General features: G+C 40.4%; 2 protein-coding genes across 2 annotated transcripts in view; one reads left to right on the top strand and one right to left on the bottom strand.

Moving 5' to 3' along the window:
* The window catches only part of LOC101847288 (protein SCAI), a gene marked incomplete in the record, with an annotated part of 18441 nt that extends 9650 nt beyond the window's left edge, over window positions 1–8791 (bottom strand). Inside the window, 6 exon segments of the mRNA XM_013088618.2 lie at window positions 2332–2430; window positions 4287–4383; window positions 4830–4928; window positions 6092–6178; window positions 6754–6849; window positions 8575–8791. Coding sequence (XP_012944072.1) covers window positions 2332–2430; window positions 4287–4383; window positions 4830–4928; window positions 6092–6178; window positions 6754–6849; window positions 8575–8675 — 579 coding nt within the window.
* A 3462-nt stretch (window positions 8792–12253) lies between these two features.
* The window catches only part of LOC101847067 (folylpolyglutamate synthase, mitochondrial), a gene marked incomplete at its 3' end in the record, with an annotated part of 13638 nt that continues 7396 nt past the window's right edge, over window positions 12254–18495 (top strand). The window contains 2 exon segments of the mRNA XM_013088617.2: window positions 12254–12895; window positions 15256–15381. Of these exon segments, the coding sequence (XP_012944071.1) occupies window positions 12719–12895; window positions 15256–15381 (303 nt within the window).

Genomic DNA, 18495 nt, shown 5'->3' with positions numbered 1-18495 from the left:
CCCCCCACCACCTCCTTCAATCACAATCATCTCCACTTCTATTCCAGATGGATGGACATTTTGTCCACCAAAAGGCAAGGCAAAGAAACAGGCTATAAGAAGATATCAATGACTTCATTCGCCCGCAAATTGACCAGCGCCTGATTCCACTGCGTGGCAACACAGATGTTTCTTGAACAAACGAAGTAGTCTGATGTTACCCACCGGATGATTCAGACCACACAGACAAAATGTTTCTTTAACAAACGAAGTAGTCTGATGTTACCCACCGGAACATTCAGACGGAATAGAAAAATGTTTACTGTACGCAAAGAACACTATGTCACTCTCTTATCTGACAGAACAGTCAGAGGTTATCCTCATTAGATTCAGACAAAACTGAAAAATCTTTCCAAAATAAACAAAATAGTCCAATGATAACTGCCTGAGGTTGAGACAAAATGGAGAAGTTTCTTGGACCAACAGAATAGTCCGCTTCCAGGCCACAAGCCACACACACATCCTTTTACCCATCACGTTCATCTAGTGCACCGTCTATGTGCACAGGCATGATGGAGGCATTCACATGATATAACAATATATATCTGTCAACATCCAACAGACAATCCAGCCCGTAGTTTTGCCACAATCGCAGTTCCCCATGTGTCTATGTCCAAGAGTTGTCTACAACGCCTTGCTCTAAAAATCCATTTTGTCTCAAAACAAGAAAAGTGGACGATCATCCGACTACAGTGGACAATCACATAACCAATGATAGATTAATATTATCCAAGGAATATGGACACAGTCACCTCTACTGTTGTGCCAAGGCAGAGCGACGTATCTGCACTTTTTATGATTTTGAGTTAACTCGCGCTGCCATTGGAAATATGGGCATGGCCCTTCATTACGTCTGTTTGCCATAGTGAAATCTCCTATTTGTAGCGCAGATACGTCTGTTTGCCATAGTGAATTCTCCTATTTGTAGCGCAGATACGTCTGTTTGCCATAGTGAAAGCTCCTATTTGTAGCGCAGATACGTCTGTTTGCCATAGTGAAATCTCCTATTTGTAGCGCAGATACGTCTGTTTGCCATAGTGAAATCTCCTATTTGTAGCGCAGATACGTCTGTTTGCCATAGTGAAATCTCCTATTTGTAGCGCAGATACGTCTGTTTGCCATAGTGAAATCTCCTATTTGTAGCGCAGATACGTCTGTTTGCCATAGTGAAATCTCCTATTTGTAGCGCAGATACGTCTGTTTGCCATAGTGAAATCTCCTATTTGTAGCGCAGATACGTCTGTTTGCCATAGTGAAATCTCCTATTTGTAGCGCAGATACGTCTGTTTGCCATAGTGAAATCTCCTATTTGTAGCGCAGATACGTCTGTTTGCCATAGTGAAATCTCCTATTTGTAGTGCAGATACGTCTGTTTGCCATAGTGAAATCTCCTATTTGTAGTGCAGATACGTCTGTTTGCCATAGTAAAATATCCTATTTGTAGTGCAGATACGTCTGTTTGCCATAGTGAAATCTCCTATTTGTAGTGCAGATACGTCTGTTTGCCATAGTAAAATATCCTATTTGTGGTGCAGATACGTCTTCCTGCCTTTGACACAAGATGCAGAATGGGTATGGGCGTCCATTTAAACGTAGATACAAAAATTAATCATTTTTGCTGATACGTCGGTCTGCCTTGGCATGGCAATCTAGCCCTCAGCCGAAGACCACCCCTCACCCTCTCACCTGGATGAAGGCTTTGATCTCACCCTCTCACCCTCTCACCTGGATGAAGGCTTTGATTTCACCCTCTCACCTCGATGAAGGCTTTGATCTCACCCTCTCACCTCGATGAACGCTTTGATCTCACCCTCTCACCTCGATGAAGGCTTTGATCTCACCCTCTCACCTGGATGAAGGCTTTGATCTCACCCTCTCACCCTCTCACCTGGATGAAGGCTTTGATTTCACCCTCTCACCTCGATGAAGGCTTTGATCTCACCCTCTCACCTCGATGAACGCTTTGATCTCACCCTCTCACCTCGATGAAGGCTTTGATCTCACCCTCTCACCTGGATGAAGGCTTTGATCTCACCCTCTCACCCTCTCACCTGGATGAAGGCTTTGATTTCACCCTCTCACCCTCTCACCTCGATGAAGGCTTTGATTTCACCCTCTCACCTCGATGAAGGCTTTGATCTCACCCTCTCACCTCGATGAAGGCTTTGATCTCACCCTCTCACCTCGATGAAGGCTTTGATATCACCCTCCCACCCTCTCACCTCGATGAAGGCTTTGATCTCACCCTCTCACCTCGATGAAGGCTTTGATATCACCCTCCCACCCTCTCACCTCGATGAAAGCTTTGATCTCGCCCAGCACCAGGTTCCACTCCATCTGATCCTCCGGCTCGTACGTGCCCGTGTAGTCGTCGATCTGTTTGGCCAGCTCCTACATAGAGGAGACAGGACAACCAAAGTTGGGAAACTTACGTCTACGTGGACGGAAGTCCAATCTACAACACTACAGACTCCATTTGTTTTAGTAAGAGTTTTACGGCACTTGCAACACAATAAGGTCATATACATGCCAAAGATTAGAGGTGTTACAAGAGAGTAACAAACACAAAAAAGAAGGAGGGGAGATAGAGAAGATAGATTTTTTATAGGAAAGAAGGGGCAAACCACACCGGAGCACTCGCCAACCACCCACACTTACAGACTTCAACATAAGTTAACGACCACCTTGACAGACAGCCCAGATTTTTTTTTATCCGAAAAAAAAACAGCAAGGAAAGTTTCAAAATTGTTTTCTCTGAAAGTGTTCAGGGGTTAACAATGCGTACTGCCAAGCTTCTTGAAGGGGCAAAACCACCACGTGCAGCACGGAAATCCTGGGGGAATTTTTGCCAACTTTGCCAGCAGTCCTTAACTTGTGTTGAAGTCTGTACTTTGACAGCACTTTTTCCTCCTTCCTGTTGTAGCCTTACATGTGGAGGAGAGGTGCAATGTTCAGTCAAGGGCTGGGTGGGCGGCTTCTGCGATGAGACACGTTCTTCTATTGGGGGGATCTATTTGACGCTGTCTGTCCAAGTGTGTAACACGATCGTTAAAACGCGCAGTGACGATCAGTAAATAGCGCGGAACACAAGACACGTTATTCGGTTGGGGGGCCTATTTGACACTATTGGTCCACGTTTTTCGTGGTCTGCCCTGCCTTTGTAGAACGATTCTCTTGTGTTGTACACAATGGCATTTGTCAATAAATTAATGTCAGGAAAGATAACCTCTCTTGTCTTTCCGCTATTCTCCTAAGTAAACCAGAGCCAGACTTGCTGAACTCTTTAACTCCAGAAAACCGCTCCCAGCAGCTCGTGGTCAGAACCCCTGTGCCCGTGAGTCGCTGACAGCGGTTCAGGCACATTCCTTTACGACCACTTCGACATCAAATTACTTTCGGCAATTGCCTAAAACAGATTTCTTTTATCAGGAGTTGATTCATTAGACGAAGATCTATCAAAATAGGTTCACTTGTTTTGATATAATGACCCATTTCATAACATTTTTGTCAATTTTAGATTTAGTACCAAAGAAGGGGCCTTGCATAGTGGGTTCCCCCCCCCCCCCCCCGGAGATAAATAGTAAAAAGAAAAGAGCCTCAACAGAAGAGAAAAGAGAGAATAGATAGACACGAACGAACAATGTCTCTCCTTTCAAATACACTGAACAAGTCATCATCTCAAACCAGGGATACCTTGGGCAATCTCCTTCCTCTCTGTCTCCCGCCCCATCAAAGCTGAAGAAATACCCCTTTCTGCACCACCCCAGTTGTAATACCAGTCTTGATTCAGACCCGAAGTTGGCAATATAAAGAGGTTTGACTGTGGCCACTTTTCCTGCACATCACCTCTTACTGATTCAGTTCTCAGATCAAATCTCTTTTTCTTTTATCCGCTTTCTTTTTCCACCTCTGCTCAACGTGCATCAACATGTTACCGTTGGTGTTCACCTCCACCAAAGACACAACTTACAACTTACCCTGAGGGTGTGGTGGCGGAGCGGTTAGTGCGCTCGTCTCCGAAGCGGAAACTCCAGGTTCGAGCCTTGGTTTGGACACGCATTTTTTTCACCCTTCCTGCCCACCCAGCAGTAATGGATACCTGAGTTCGAGTTGGGGAAGTAAAGGCGGCGTGGAAAGGAACTGGGCTCCCTACCACAATATGCCGAAGACCCAAGAAGTTGTCTCACTAACAAGGCAATCCCCAATGTCCGGATCGGATGCGGGAACAACTTTAGTTGACAACTTACCCTGACCAAGTCTCTCACTAGCTTCATTTTCTTCAGGAGCAAACACACCACAATGAACCGTGCGTAATAGCGCAACTTCTTCACCATCAGGTCCGGTCTGAAGAAGAAAACAGAAAAAAAAACCAAAAAAAGATTGATTAAACACTTGCTCTACAAACAATAGAATTAATTTTCTATAATTCTTTCCATCAATAGTTTTCAATGAACAAAACTTCTTGCCTGACAACAATTTACTTTACCATCATAACTCTTATTGTTGCTGATCTGTGATTTCTTGTTTTTTAGTTTAAGTAAGAGCTTTACAGCACTTGCGACGCAATAATGTCATATAGTGCAGAAGATTATAAGTGCTGTAACAAGAGAGTAACAAACACAAAAAAGAAAGAGGAGAGAGAAGGACGATAGATGTTTGATAGGAAAAAAGAAGCAAACCACACAAGAGCACCTGTCAACCACCCACATTTTTTGTTTAGAAAGCAAAGATGAAATGGCATCAACTGCATTCGTTTAGTAAAACAAAGTAAAGTTCACAGATCACCTTACCGTTCTTCTTTACTGGCTTTGGAGTAGTAAGCTCTCATTCTGATGGCAGAGTAGAAGGAGAACGACTCGTTCAGGTAGTTGGTCTCGCTCGTTCTCAGGCTGGAGAAAACACAAACAAAAAAGATCATGTCTGTTACATCTTTACGGATCACAGCTGTGGGATAGGTCTCTCTCTCTCTCTCTCTCGCTCTCTCTGTCTCTCTGTCTCTCTCTCTCTCTCTCTCTCTCTCTCGCTCTCTCTCTCTCTCTCTCTCTCTCTCTCTCTCTTTCTTTCTCTCTCTCTCTCTTTCTCTCGCATGCCATCCCCTTTCTATACAGTTTTACTAACATTAGATTGATCAAGATAGAAAGAAAACTTTTTTTTAAATGCCTGAACAAAAAAAATGTGATTTTTAACTGCTTCTTAAACTCCCCAAAGGAACCCGAGTCTTTAATATATCTGGACAAGTTCTTCCACATCAGAGGACCATGGTACGAGAAGGAGCGCTGTCCATACAATTGGTACTTCACTTATAATGGCTTTTGTTTTAGTAAGGTTTTACGGCCCTCGCAACTGCATAAGGTCATATGAGCGCCAAGGAGTGGATGTCAACAGAGAAGTCCAAAGGGGGAATCAGGCTTACTCTGCTCACCTCTCTAGCTTCAACAGCACAAAGTCTGTTTTGACTATCAAGGTACCCCGGAAATAGCAGTTCACAAGAGAGTGACAAACATACAAAAGCAGTAGAGGAAAAATTGACGATAGTAACGTTGAGGAAAGAAAAAGCAGCAGTTCCCCCTATGTTGCTCAAGCACAGTATGAGCGTGACATTGATAAATCAGCCCATTTACAATTCTTCAGTGCATATGAACATGTGAATATCGCCCCCTTTGAAAATGGCCTTAAAGACACTTCAGTCAGTAGCCCTGCCCTGTGTTTGTGGGGGGGGGGGGGGGGGGGGGGGACGTATTGTTTCAGTAAAAATAATTTTATGACTGGAGAAAACAAAGAGATCAATGGCCATCTGTTGAAACACTTTTTTACTTTTTACAAACCAATGAGTATGAAAGGAGAGAAAAGACAGAAATGGAGATGAGAGTGCAGACAGCAGCCACATCAATAAGCCAGCCGTCTGTCCACTTACTAACAGTGATAATAAAGTTGTCCTGTCTGGCCGTCTGTCCACTTACTAATAATGATAATAAAGTTGTCCTGTCCAGCCGTCTGTCCACTTACTAATAGTGATAATAAAGTTGTCCTGTCCGGCCGTCTGTCCACTTACTAATAATGATAATAAAGTTGTCCTATCTTGGATGCAATCTCTCCAATTTGCCATCTCTTTAGGCCATACTTGAAGTCCAGAATTGCTCTGAAAACGAGCAACATAAAAAAAAATTATTGATGATTTTTTAAAATATACAGCCAGAACTGATTTCTATGTTATTTAAAAACTCTTACAATTTCAAAGAAACAATATTTTGTAAAACTGTCCACTCCAACTTCAATTTTTTTCAACAAACAATTGACCCACTGGCAAACTCCTGTGTAGATCTATTCAAAGGTTCCAGGATGTTAACATATTCAGTGTATTCTTATCAAATGTCGTAGTTATCAGATGTTTTGACTATTGTGAAAGACTTAACACGCCTGATGTATGGTAGGCTATGTGAAAGACTTAAGCATCACGCCTGATGTATGGTAGGCTATGTGAAAGACTTAAGCATCACGCCTGATGTAAACAGCAAAACAAGAATCATGGGGAGGAAGCTTCCCAAGAGTACAATATAAAATAGGGCTACAGAGATTTTCAGTTAGTTTTTCAGTTAATTGCTGCACATGTTTTTATACATGATGTGACATGCCGTTCCCTCATTTTTTAAGTACTTTGCACTCTTTATAACATTCAAATTTCTTAAATTATTCAAGCCTGAATGACTAAACAACCTGTGTTGTTGCTGGAATTTCCACAACTTGGTGTAGACGTCAAAAGTGCGACCAAAATAAGACTGCCATTGCTTGTGTCCATACTGGGGTAAATCTCTGAGGAGGGGAAAATATAAATATATAACTATTGCATGACAAACAACAGCTTCAGTAGCATAAATAAGAGAGGATTTGAAGGCAATTTGTGTGAAACAGACCTGGCACTTCAACAGAAAAGTGTTTATCATTGAATAAACGTTCAAAGAATGTCCCTGTTTATCCATTTTGGTTTGGTTTTATAAGTTGGGTTTTATTTTCCCAACCCACAAAAAATAGCCCTTCAGATTCCAATGGAGAGATAAGAAACAACAATTAGCCAACAGTATTTGAGCTATCTTTACAAGATGCTGTTTCAGTATGAGACTTTTTAAATAAATTTTACACGACTGTATTTTTTTGTCTTAGATAATTTAAGCCTACTTGGTGCAAATGACTTAAGTATCAGCAAAACTGATTTTGCTATTGAAATTTGGTGGAAATAAGATTGTACGTGATGTGGCAGAAAAAAAATGAGATCATGCGTCATCAACAAAAAATACAACACTTAGATTTAACAGTGGTCGCTGGTAACGGAAGTCCTCCCAAATATTGAATTATATTGTATGGATTGTTGACAAACTATACTAAAATCTATAATATTCTATAATATTCCTAGAGTCTCATATTATGGGGACTAGAGCTAAGTTCTTGTCTTGGTTCTCTACTCATTCTGGACTAGGGGAATCTAGATCTAGATATCTAGATCTTCTAGAGTCTAGATAAATAATAAGTACCCTGTCTCTAATAGATCTACTATATTAACTCTTGTCCTGCGTCTGTGCTGAGATGCGAATCTTATCAGCAATCGATTACTTCAGACATTCCGGGCAGGCCGCCGGGGTCACTCAGTGTGTACTGTTGGTGTACAGCGCGCACGCCGGGAAACGTGAGTTTTCGCCATGAATACCGTGGGAGTGTGTTAATCGACGAAAATAACGCTAAATGTTTCATAGCTTTCTATAAAAAGTGTTACAAACACATGAATAACCCCCTCTCATAAGCTGATAAGACATTACGAGTAGTTATGCCCATTCGAATAACCTTTCTTGCCGCTCTTGTTAGTTTTAGTAGAAGTTTTACGGCGCTCGCAACTGCATAAGGTCATATGAGCGCCAGACGCTCTTGTTGTTATGAATGACCTGGGGTTCGAAAGGGGATAATATAGGTCAATTTCCGAATGTTTTGAACTCTAATTGTTCTTTGTACCTGCACAATGGTATTCAATATTATCAAATAGGCTAAGCTTATTTTTTATCAGGTAGTATCATTTCATACAAAATCAAGCTCATTTTAAAAAGTTCATATAGAAAAATGGAAGTCTTGTTTCCTGACTATCCTTTTGAGCATGAGATGTATGCCTCGGTTACGAACCAACGCAGGCCGTTCAAGAAGAAGGCCACAAACGCACACAAACTCAAGTAGACTGACGTACGCACACTCACTTGAGCTACCTGAATGCGGATCCGACTCAGGACCCGAATGCAAGGGGAGATAGTGCACGGCGCACATGCGCTGAGCCAGGGGCAAGACTGACGCAGGACCAGAACGCAGGCGAGGTGCCGAAATAGGCTTATCGGGCGACATAAACCCGGCCCCCGTAGGACGAGGGTTAAATAAGACAATAAGTAAGTAAGTTTAGTAGATTTATGCCTAGACACAATCGAGATTCCAGCCCCATAGCAGTCCCAATACAGAAATTCTCAAGTCCTTCAGTGCTGATGGTAAAAAACACATAACATTCACCTGAGACCATTAAATAATTGTTTTGACTTCTCCAAATGGTGGCAGAATTCATTCACGATCTTCTTCTCGTTTTCGTCTAAATTTTGGCCGTCAGTCGCCATGATTGTTTTCTAGTTACAACATACTCTGCTACCAAATGGTTTTGCATAAAATTACATTATTATATATATCAAAATTTATATTCATTCCAATACATATATGAGCAATATCCTAAATTTTAATTTGATTAATAAATAGTTAACAAAAGAGAAAAGTATTGACAAAACAGTTGACGGGGAGATGGAAAAAATATAAATAATGAGGTCAAGAGTATAAGAAGAACGGAAATTTCCGAATAAAATGGCTATGTGTATGTAAGGGGCAACACCGGTTAGGAGGGCCATAATGTGAGCTGACAGCATTAGCAAGTTGGAGCAACGTTTTCAGCGTGTCATTTGGACACTTTATAGGCATGTCTGGAGACTTTTATTTCTTCTATTGTTTTTAAAGGTAAACATGCAAATTGGTGAACAGCCATATCGAATACTGTTCAAAATCGTAATATAAATACATGTATTACATTTGTGTCTTGAAGAAAGTTTGGTTTTTTTGTCTCATTTTAGATAGACTTAGCTTTGCAATTTGTCAGCATCTTTAGCTTAGAACAACCAAGCTCCGGTTGCAGTTAATGGTTATTTTTACAAGAAGAAACTTTTTGAAGAAAAAAATGCCAACGTGAAAATAAGAATTAATGAAGAGAGGTATGAAGGTTTATTAGTTCAGAGTCTACGTGTTTTAATTGTTGTCTTTCTAGCTTTTGGGGTGTATTTGTTTGTTTGTTTGTTTGTTTGTTTGTTATTGTTGTTGTTGTTGTTATTGTTGTTGCTGCTTTTGTGTGTGTGTGGTTGTTGTTGTTGTTTCTGTTGTTGTTGTTGTTCTTGTTGTTTTTGTTCAGTTTAGTTTTTTGCTGTTGTAGTTTGTTTTTTATTTTTTGTTTGTTTTTTGTTTGTTTTTGTTTGTTGGTTTTGGTTGTTGTTGTTTTTTTTGGGGGGGGTACATGGAATAAAATCAGACTGAAGAACAACACTCAGCACTGATCTCATCTTTTTATTGAAAACAAAGTCAGACCGATTTGATAGCAATCTAAAAATACATGTTATTGCAGGCCTTACAGTGAGTAAGATTAATTACGCTCAATGTCGTCTGTTGTGAACTCTGTAGACTCGGAAAAATTTGATAGGCCTACATCAAAATAAAATTTCTTTCGAAAATATAATTTTTGTTTGTTGCGTGTCTTGTCATGTACAATGTTGTACCTCTCTCACGCAGTCTTTGCGCTTTCTTTTATTTAGAAAATGATTGGTCAAGCAATGTATTTCCATCTAGAGTAAAAGCTCCACAGCTTTCATCCATATGAACTTAGATGTCTCTCAAAGATTTTTAAAATTAAACATGACAAGACGAATAATATTGTCAGATCACAAGTATTGGGAGTTCAGGAATTCCGCAATACGTTTCGGCTGCTCCGATAATCATTCGTCTTGCTACATTGATAATAATAATATTGATCATTTTATCATGTAGTTCGCGTCGATCATTAACTGATGACCACATTCAAGAAGGAAAAAAGGGCCCTCGTGGCATTTAATAGTTCCTGGGCTCGAATCCGGATAGCGACGGAACATTTTCTTCTCTACAATTTTCTCCTTTCACATCCTTTCCTGTTCTGTAACAACTTTCCGTTGTCTGCTTTCGTCTGCACTTTCTGCTCCCACCCCTCACCTCCTTATTCTTCCTCTGGGCTCATGACTTTTTCTGTGGTCTTTCTACTGCTTCTCTTCTGCTCCTTCTTACTGGTGTCCTTCAGCCACACCCTTGATCTTATTCTAGATGAGATCTTCACCTAGCCTTCTCGGATAAGGACGAAACATCTCGGAGGCCATGTGTGCAAGTTATGCAGTTTAAAGATCTCTTAGCGGTCCAAAATCGATAAGAATAGGCTTCAGACGTCATTCGGGTGAAATTTAAAAAATCCTACCGACTGAAAATGTTTAATGTGTCCCGTGTTCTCATATGACCTTGAGGCTATACTCGAATATTGAGTCCCTGTGAGTGAGTACACACTTTGGTAGTTGTTGAATGCTCGACATTACTCGAGTACTCACGAGCATCAAGTCCAAAACCTCTGAGTATTCGGGTAATTATTCGAGTGCATTAAAGTAGAAGCAAATATTTGGCGAGTCTCATCGTTCTTATTTGTTGCTACACATTGTTTTTCTTTTTCTACTTTATCTTTGTGCAATATTCAAATCATTCCTTTTATTTTTTGTTTTGTTTTTGTATTACTTTCTATATTAACTATACAATAAGCTGCACAATTAGCAGTTCAAATTCAACAAAGATCGGAAAAAATCAGCAATGGTATACACTTGTTTGTTTGTTTCGGTAGATGTTTTACGGCACTATGTAAACATTTCCTAGCATTTTAAAAAGTAGCTCCCATTTTTGATCAGACAAAAGTGTGCTTGTTGATTTATTAGCTAAAATTCCTTTAGGTTTACACTCCGCTAATGTTTTTCGTAATCTCTCTCTCTCTCTCTCTCTCTCTCTCTCTCTCTCTCTCTCTCTCTCTCTCTCTCTCTCTCTCTCTCTCTCTCTCTATCTATCTATCTATCTCTCTTCCAATCTCTCTCTCTTTTCTCTCTCTCTCTCTACCTCTCTCTCTCTCTCTCTCTCTCTCTCTCTCTCTCTCTCTCTCTCTCTCTCTCTCTCTCTCTCTCTCTCTCTCTCTCTCTCAATCTCTCTCTCTCTCGGAATCTTTCGTAAACCTGTAGGCTCTTGCTACACGTCGGTGTTCATATTTTGAAAATAAAAAGGAGGAGGGAGGGGAGGGGGGGGGGGTAGATGTAGATTAGTGATTGGCAAATAACATGATAAATAATGTCTGTATAATATAAAATTGAGCCTATTCTCAAGCTTCGAATACTCAAAAACTCACTCGAGTATTTTATAAGTACTCGGGCTGGAGTCCAAAATACGGACGGACTCGGACATCCCACAAACCGGTGTCTGTGACACACTGTAGAATTCTGTGCTGTGACATGACCCAACGCTACGCAGTAGATCTGAGTTCGATTTCCGTAGTGGGATTGGGGGTGTTCCATCAAGTATCCCGGTATTTCGGTAAATATCCAATTCTGCACGTTTTATTCAGATTTGATGGAATGTGTGGTTGCACGGTAAGGGCAACGATCCTATTCTTGTAGTGTGAGGATCTTTGTTGGTAGACTAACTCGGGTTAGCCGAGTAGACTCGGGATTGTTTTGCTCGGATGTTGTGTCCGCCCGGATTGGCCCCGCCCCGCCCCCTCCCCTTGCCCCGCCCTCGGCACCACCCCCGCCATCCTGATGGCAAAACCACCTTAAATTCTTTGTTTCATTTTGTCTGTGTCCAAAATTAAATAGTAATACATGTTCAGTGAAAAGTTATCTCTTCTTAGGTCTACTCTTTGAACATCATGGCCAGAAATTAAATTAATTGACGAGATTTATTATTATTTTTATTTATTTCTTCAAAATATAGATCTAGATCTATATCTAGATTATTCTTTGCGACGCATGAGAAAACAATCCTGTTTATAGTGATTTTCGCCCAGGTTAAATTGTTATGCTGTCTAATTGAAGGATTAGCTCTACACCTGACATTAAGTAGGCCTAGACTATTAAGATACAACTGGCTCTTTAAGGTACGACTAGTCCTTTAATGTTATGTCCTGACTGTGTTGTAGTGCGCTAATTACCTACGTCCGTTGTGAATGCAAATGTGTAGGCCCTAAGCATGTCAAATCGTACCAGCAGACGACGCCGCGACTTCGACGAAGTAGGGCACCCAGATAACGGAAATGTCTATCATCCGGTGGTCATGCTGCTTTTACCCAACATTATTCTTCGCCCTGGATTCTGACAGTTGGTGTAGGTCTAGTAACGTGTTCTTTGCGTTTGCAGAGATTGACAGCAGACTAAAAACTGATCAACTCGTTGCTGTATCGGGGCGTCCAGTTGATATAAATAGCATAATAAGATAACCGTGGGTCCTTGAACATAGCCTGTTCACCGACCCAATTTGAAAGATCGGGTTTGTTTCATTATAAAAGCGGGTACTCGGTATGCTGAGGTCTTTCTGTGCCTTGTCGCGGAGCGTGGCAGGACGAAGCGGCTGTAGAGGGAATTCCAAGCCAAAGTCTAAGGATCAGCTTTGTTGGCCAAGTGCTGGCCACGCCGGTTTCACGGACCCGTCCAAGATGTCACAACAACGGTGTTCGAGTGGTGACCATGACTACGAGGTTTGTCAATTATTTCGAAATAATGCAAGGTCTGTTAGTGTCGTTCTTATTCTATTCGTGCAGACCAGAACTTGTTTAGTTTAGAATCCAGATTCCATAGAACTGGAACCGGGCCTAGATCTACGTCTAAGACTTATTCTAAGGTTATACATGATGTAATGCACACGAGTGGAAGAACACAGCTGGATGAACCGAGTCTAGCCTAAGCCTAAGCCCTAAGCTACTCTTCTAGATCAAGAACTATCTCGCCCTTCTCTGCACGTGCACGATTGGCCTCTAGAATCTAGATAGATAATTTCTAGAATCTAAATCTAGATCTAGATCTAGATCTAGATGTAGAAAGGAATCTAGACTAAGCTAGGCCTATATTCCTATATTTACTATAAGGAATTCGTTACTATAAAGATCTAAAATGTCTGGACAGATCAAGAGTTATGTAAGGAAAAGTAAAATGAGAAAAGTGAAAGAATAGGGAAGCGCAAATATTCCTTATAGAGGAACAGTATTGGATGAAGCCTGATCGATAGTGACCATAGATCTGGCTTGTCTTGTCTTGAGTCTGTAGAGAAGAGTTTAGAGTGTTGTTTTCTCTGTAACGTGTTGGCACCTTGTAACTTGTTTTCAGTTAATTTGGTCCCTGGCCATTATGCCCTCCCCAAAAAAAAAAATTTTTCTAAAAATTAGCATTGAGATTTCACAAATGGTCTAGAATCTAGATATCTAGATCTAATCTAGATCAGATCTAGATCTAGATCAAGATATTTTATATTTTCCCTTCTCAATCAATCATCCTTGGGAATACACACTGGTTGTGGTGGATATTGTGTAGGGAGCTCTTTACTCTGTTTTTTAGTTTAGAAGTTTCCCGAATGGTGCAAATTACTTTACTTTTTCAGCAATAGAGAGGGATCCGAAGAATAGCAGGACCAATGACTTGAAATCTTAAATTGTGAGGCAAAAAAAGACTTTTATAAACTTTATAAATTGCAAGGCAAATGACTTGAAATATTTCATGGGCCACCAAACAAAATTTTGTTTGTAGATTTATCAAACCAGCTTGTATATAGTAGGGCCTATACTGCCGTGCCAAGGCAGACCGACGTATCTGCACAAATTATTAATTTTTGTATCTACGTTTAAATGGACGCCTATACCCATTCTGCATCTTGTGTCAAAGGCAGGAAGACGTATCTGCACTACAAATAGGAGATTTCACTATGGCAAACAGACGTAACTGAACTTGGCAAACAGACGTAATGAAGGGCCATGCCCATATTTCCAATGGCAGCGCGATGTTACTCAAAGTCATAAAAAGTGCAGATACGTCGCTGTGCCGTGGCACGGCATGGCATATTTGTTGCCCGTATATAGTGCAGTCAAAAATTTGTGGTGCAACTTAATTATTGTCAAATATCTCCTCAACTATCAAACACCGACTCTCCAACTTTTGCACAGTGACTTGTATCAATTGGTCTTATTTAACAGATCAATATTTTTGTAAACACCTGTTAGCTCTACTATTATAATTCTAGAAAATTCCTTAATAATTACTAGACTCTAATAAAAAATCAGAGAGGGTGGTTTCTACAGATTTTAAAAGGTTTACAGCAAGGGCAATGTCGTTATTAAAAACAAGTCTATCATTTTATTCTAACCGTGACACTATCTTTATGATCGCAGGATTTGAGAACCTTTAGTGCAAAAAATGTGTTCACAATAAAATCAATTTCTTGTAACAAGTTTTGCCTCTAAAAAGTGTCATTGGTGAGCTGTGACGTAGGCCATATATATGTGTATACAAAATGTGTGCTAGGAGCGGGAAGTGCTGTGAACAATTCCATTTTCTGTATGATAAAGATTATAAATAGTATTCTATATTAATTTATTAAGAAAAGTTTTTTAATCTAGCTTCAAATGTTGTGGAAAAATATGATTAAGTTAAGACAAATTGATGCAAACTGCTGTGCAAAATATAGATGACATTGATTCACCCGTTAAAGAGATATTTGAGGATACGTTGCACCACAAATTTTTGACCGCACTGTAATGATTTTTATCTGGCTGACTAGTTCCTAACAAGCACAAGTAGTGATAAATTGTTTCCACCTCTTTCAAGGTAAACTTTAAATAAAAGGTTACAAAATCCCCACATTTCGGTGATATGCTCTATTTATAAACAGTGTTATCCTCTCTGTCTTTAGTTATTTACAGTTCTTGGACCTTTTGAATTTGATTTGTTTTATGTCTCCCCCCCCCCCCACCCCCCCTCAATTGTTGCACTGCTGGTCATTGTTACTGGTTTTTCAACTGCATTGTTTTAGCTTGCCTGTCAGCAGAAATTGTTTTTGTTCTTCTATCAGAATGCTGTCAAGCAGTTGTACCGCCTTCAATCCAACGCTGAAGCCATCATGAAAGCCAGACAACAGAAAGACAAGACTCTCAATATCCCAAATATGGTGAAGTACCTCCAACGCTCTGGGCTTTCAGTAAGTGCTCTCACTCTGTCTGCATGTATGTATCTCTATATAGATGTTCTCTGTCACTAGATCTTATGTGGCTGGTTGGCGGGTGCTCTGGTGTGGTTTGCTCCTTCTTTCCTATCAAACATCTGTCGTCCTTATCTCCCCTCCTTCTTTTTTGTGTGTGTTACTCTCTAGTAACACCTCTAATCTTCGGCACTTATTATATGACCTTATTGTGTTGCAAGTGCCGTAAAACTCTTACTATAACTAAAACAAGATCTTACCTACCACCCTCCCAGCAGCGAGCTTTTCCAGAGTATGACAGCTGATGCGTGCGTGTGTGTGTGTGTGTGTGTGTGTGTACGTGAAAAAGAGACACAGGCCTTGTGTGGATGTGTGTGGGTACTTGTAGCATATCTACAGTGGGTGATTGGCGGGTGCTCTGGTGTTGTCTGCTCCTTCTTTCCTATCAAACATCTGTCGTCCTTATCTCCCCTCCTTCTTTTTTGTGTTTGTTACTCTCTTGTACAGGGGCGAAGGCTGACTTGTTTGACAGGGTAATCAAAGTGAAATGGGACCAGATAGGGCCTGTAGATATCACACAAGAATCTTACTCGAGGCGGCGACTCTGAGTTGTGAATGAAAACAAATCCGGAATTCATATTGTATGTTCAACCGCCAAAATAATCGGGAAAGTATCTTATTAAATATCAGTTCCCACTAAAATTAAACTTAACTTTAGATGTGAATACATAAACATAAAGCAAAGAAGCAGAGACGTCAGTACTAGATCTATATGTTATAGATCTACCAGTGAGTCTAACTCTTTGGTAGAACATGACAATTATTATTTTTTAAATTTCACATTTGGCTGTTTTTGTTAGCCTTTCGCGGCCAGGAGCTGGTGTCATAATCGAGGTCACGATCTGATTATAGGACGGTAAAAAGTCGAGGAAAAAAAACAAGCACAAGCAGCAGTCAAGAGATTATTAAGAGTTAGTTCCCCTCACATTTGTGAGGTAGACTCGACCAGTGTTAGTTAGCCTACTTAATCAGGGCTTGTGATTGATTTTAACTGTGGCCCCAAAGGGGTGAACAGGGTATATGTGGCAATGAAACAGCTTTGACTGCCATGCACATGTTCCCTTCAACTCTATTCCAGCCTCATTTTATTTGTTGATTACGAACGTCTTTTGACATTTAATTTATGAGGTTTACGTTTAAGGATGAATTTGACAGCGACAATGTTTCAAAATTAGAAAGGGAAGCAGTGATTATTTGATTATATAGACGCTTCGCCCCTGCTCTTGTAACATCTCTAATCTTCGGCACTTATATGACTTTATTGTGTTGCAAGTGCCGTAAAACTCTTACAAAAAACCAAGCACATCCACTGTTTGTGTTGCTGGAACAGGTGGAAGCATCCTGTCTATTTTGTTTTGCTTTAGGGATGAGCAAAATTTGTCTAGTCTTCGATTACCATTTACCACGTTCAACAAGTGAAAACGAGTAGACATGCCTGCTGCTATATTTTTAAAATGTCCAATCATCAATGGTAGTGTAGACGTGGTGAGATATAAACTAGGAGTTAGGATCATGTGAGAGTTGGGAAGTGTAGACGTGGTGAGATATAGGCCTACTAGGAGTTAGGATCATGTGAGAGATGGGAAGTGTAGACCTGGTGAGATATACTAGGAGTTAGGATCATGTGAGAGATGGGAAGTGTAGACGTGGTGAGATATACCAGGAGTTAGGATCATGTGAGAGATGGGAAGTGTAGACGTGGTGAGATATACTAGGACTAGGAGTTAGGATCATGTGAGAGATGGTAGTGTAGACGTGGTGAGATATACTAGGAGTTAGGATCATGTGAGAGATCGGAAGTGGGTCGTAGTTTCTATGCGTGTCATCATTTCTAATCCTTCCGTTGCTCCTGCCAGATGTGATAAGCTGGTGGTGGTAGATCTAGTAGATATAGATGAAAAACGCCAGAAGATCTTTGCATATTTTAACAAATGTCCCGAATTTCCGGAGACTCCCAGATTGGCAATGAGGAATATGAGAGCCTTGTCACACACACAACACCAAAACTCATTTCACTTGATGTCATTTTGTTTGTTGTTACGTCCTCAGATTTTATCGTGTGGTTTTTCCCTGTTTATGTTTTGAAAAGGTTGACAAGCCTGATTTAAAAGCATGCATGAGAGTGAGTGAACAATGAGTAGCAATTGATATGAATGGAAAAAAAGATAATCGTGCTGTTAAAATATTTTCTGTGGAGTCCCATAGTGACATTGAACAGTGACTACAAATTCTTATTTCTGTCAGTTTTTGCCTGTCTTTAGTGCAGGAGTATATTTGTGGGACCATTATTTTATCTCTTGCTTCTACAAAACAGCGACTGGTGAAGTTTCCATACATTACAAGGTATGCAGGAGACAGATTGTGATCCATTTTTAACATAATGGTTCCTAGTAAAAGTGGGTGGATTTTCAAAGTTTAACCAATGAGGGTGGAGATATTCTGGGCTCTAATGTCTTACTTTGTCCCCAGCTTGTTCTCGCAGATCTCGGATTCACTCTTGCGTCTCTCAGAGAAAAATTTATAACATTGCGACAATGGCCATCCTTCCCGAAAAGTTAGGATAAGTTCCCAAAATTATCTTTGCATGGCTTTTGCTTAATTTGTCCTCCGTTATGAAATTATCAATCCAGAATCATCCCTTGTGTCATCCACTTTAGAATTCTAAAATAGGAGGGGGGGGGGCATATTCAACCTCATACCCCTTCACTAGTAGGAGCAAATATTTTTAAATTCTCCTTTAGTAAATAAAAAGACAAGAGATTGTGAAATTTTGTGACTTTAGTAAGTTACTGTGACAATCTTTCCCATTCAGGAACAAACCAGTTTCATTAAAAAAAATATAAACCAATGTACAAAAGTTTTTAAAATGCACAGAAAATTGAGGTAGCCAACCCGGTACCGGTACTAATACTGGGGGTAATTTTCCCCTTACAAAAAAGAAAAGAAGTTTCATTCGGATATCTAAATTCTAGATATAATGTTTCACATGATCGTCGGTCGTGGCAAGCTGGAAAGGAAAATAGTAAACGGGGGGTATGGAATAATGAGCAGGGG

This window comes from Aplysia californica, unplaced genomic scaffold (assembly GCF_000002075.1).
Source record: "Aplysia californica isolate F4 #8 unplaced genomic scaffold, AplCal3.0 scaffold00776, whole genome shotgun sequence".
Classification (NCBI taxonomy): domain Eukaryota; kingdom Metazoa; phylum Mollusca; class Gastropoda; order Aplysiida; family Aplysiidae; genus Aplysia; species Aplysia californica.
This window is presented reverse-complemented; position numbering and strand designations above follow the sequence as displayed.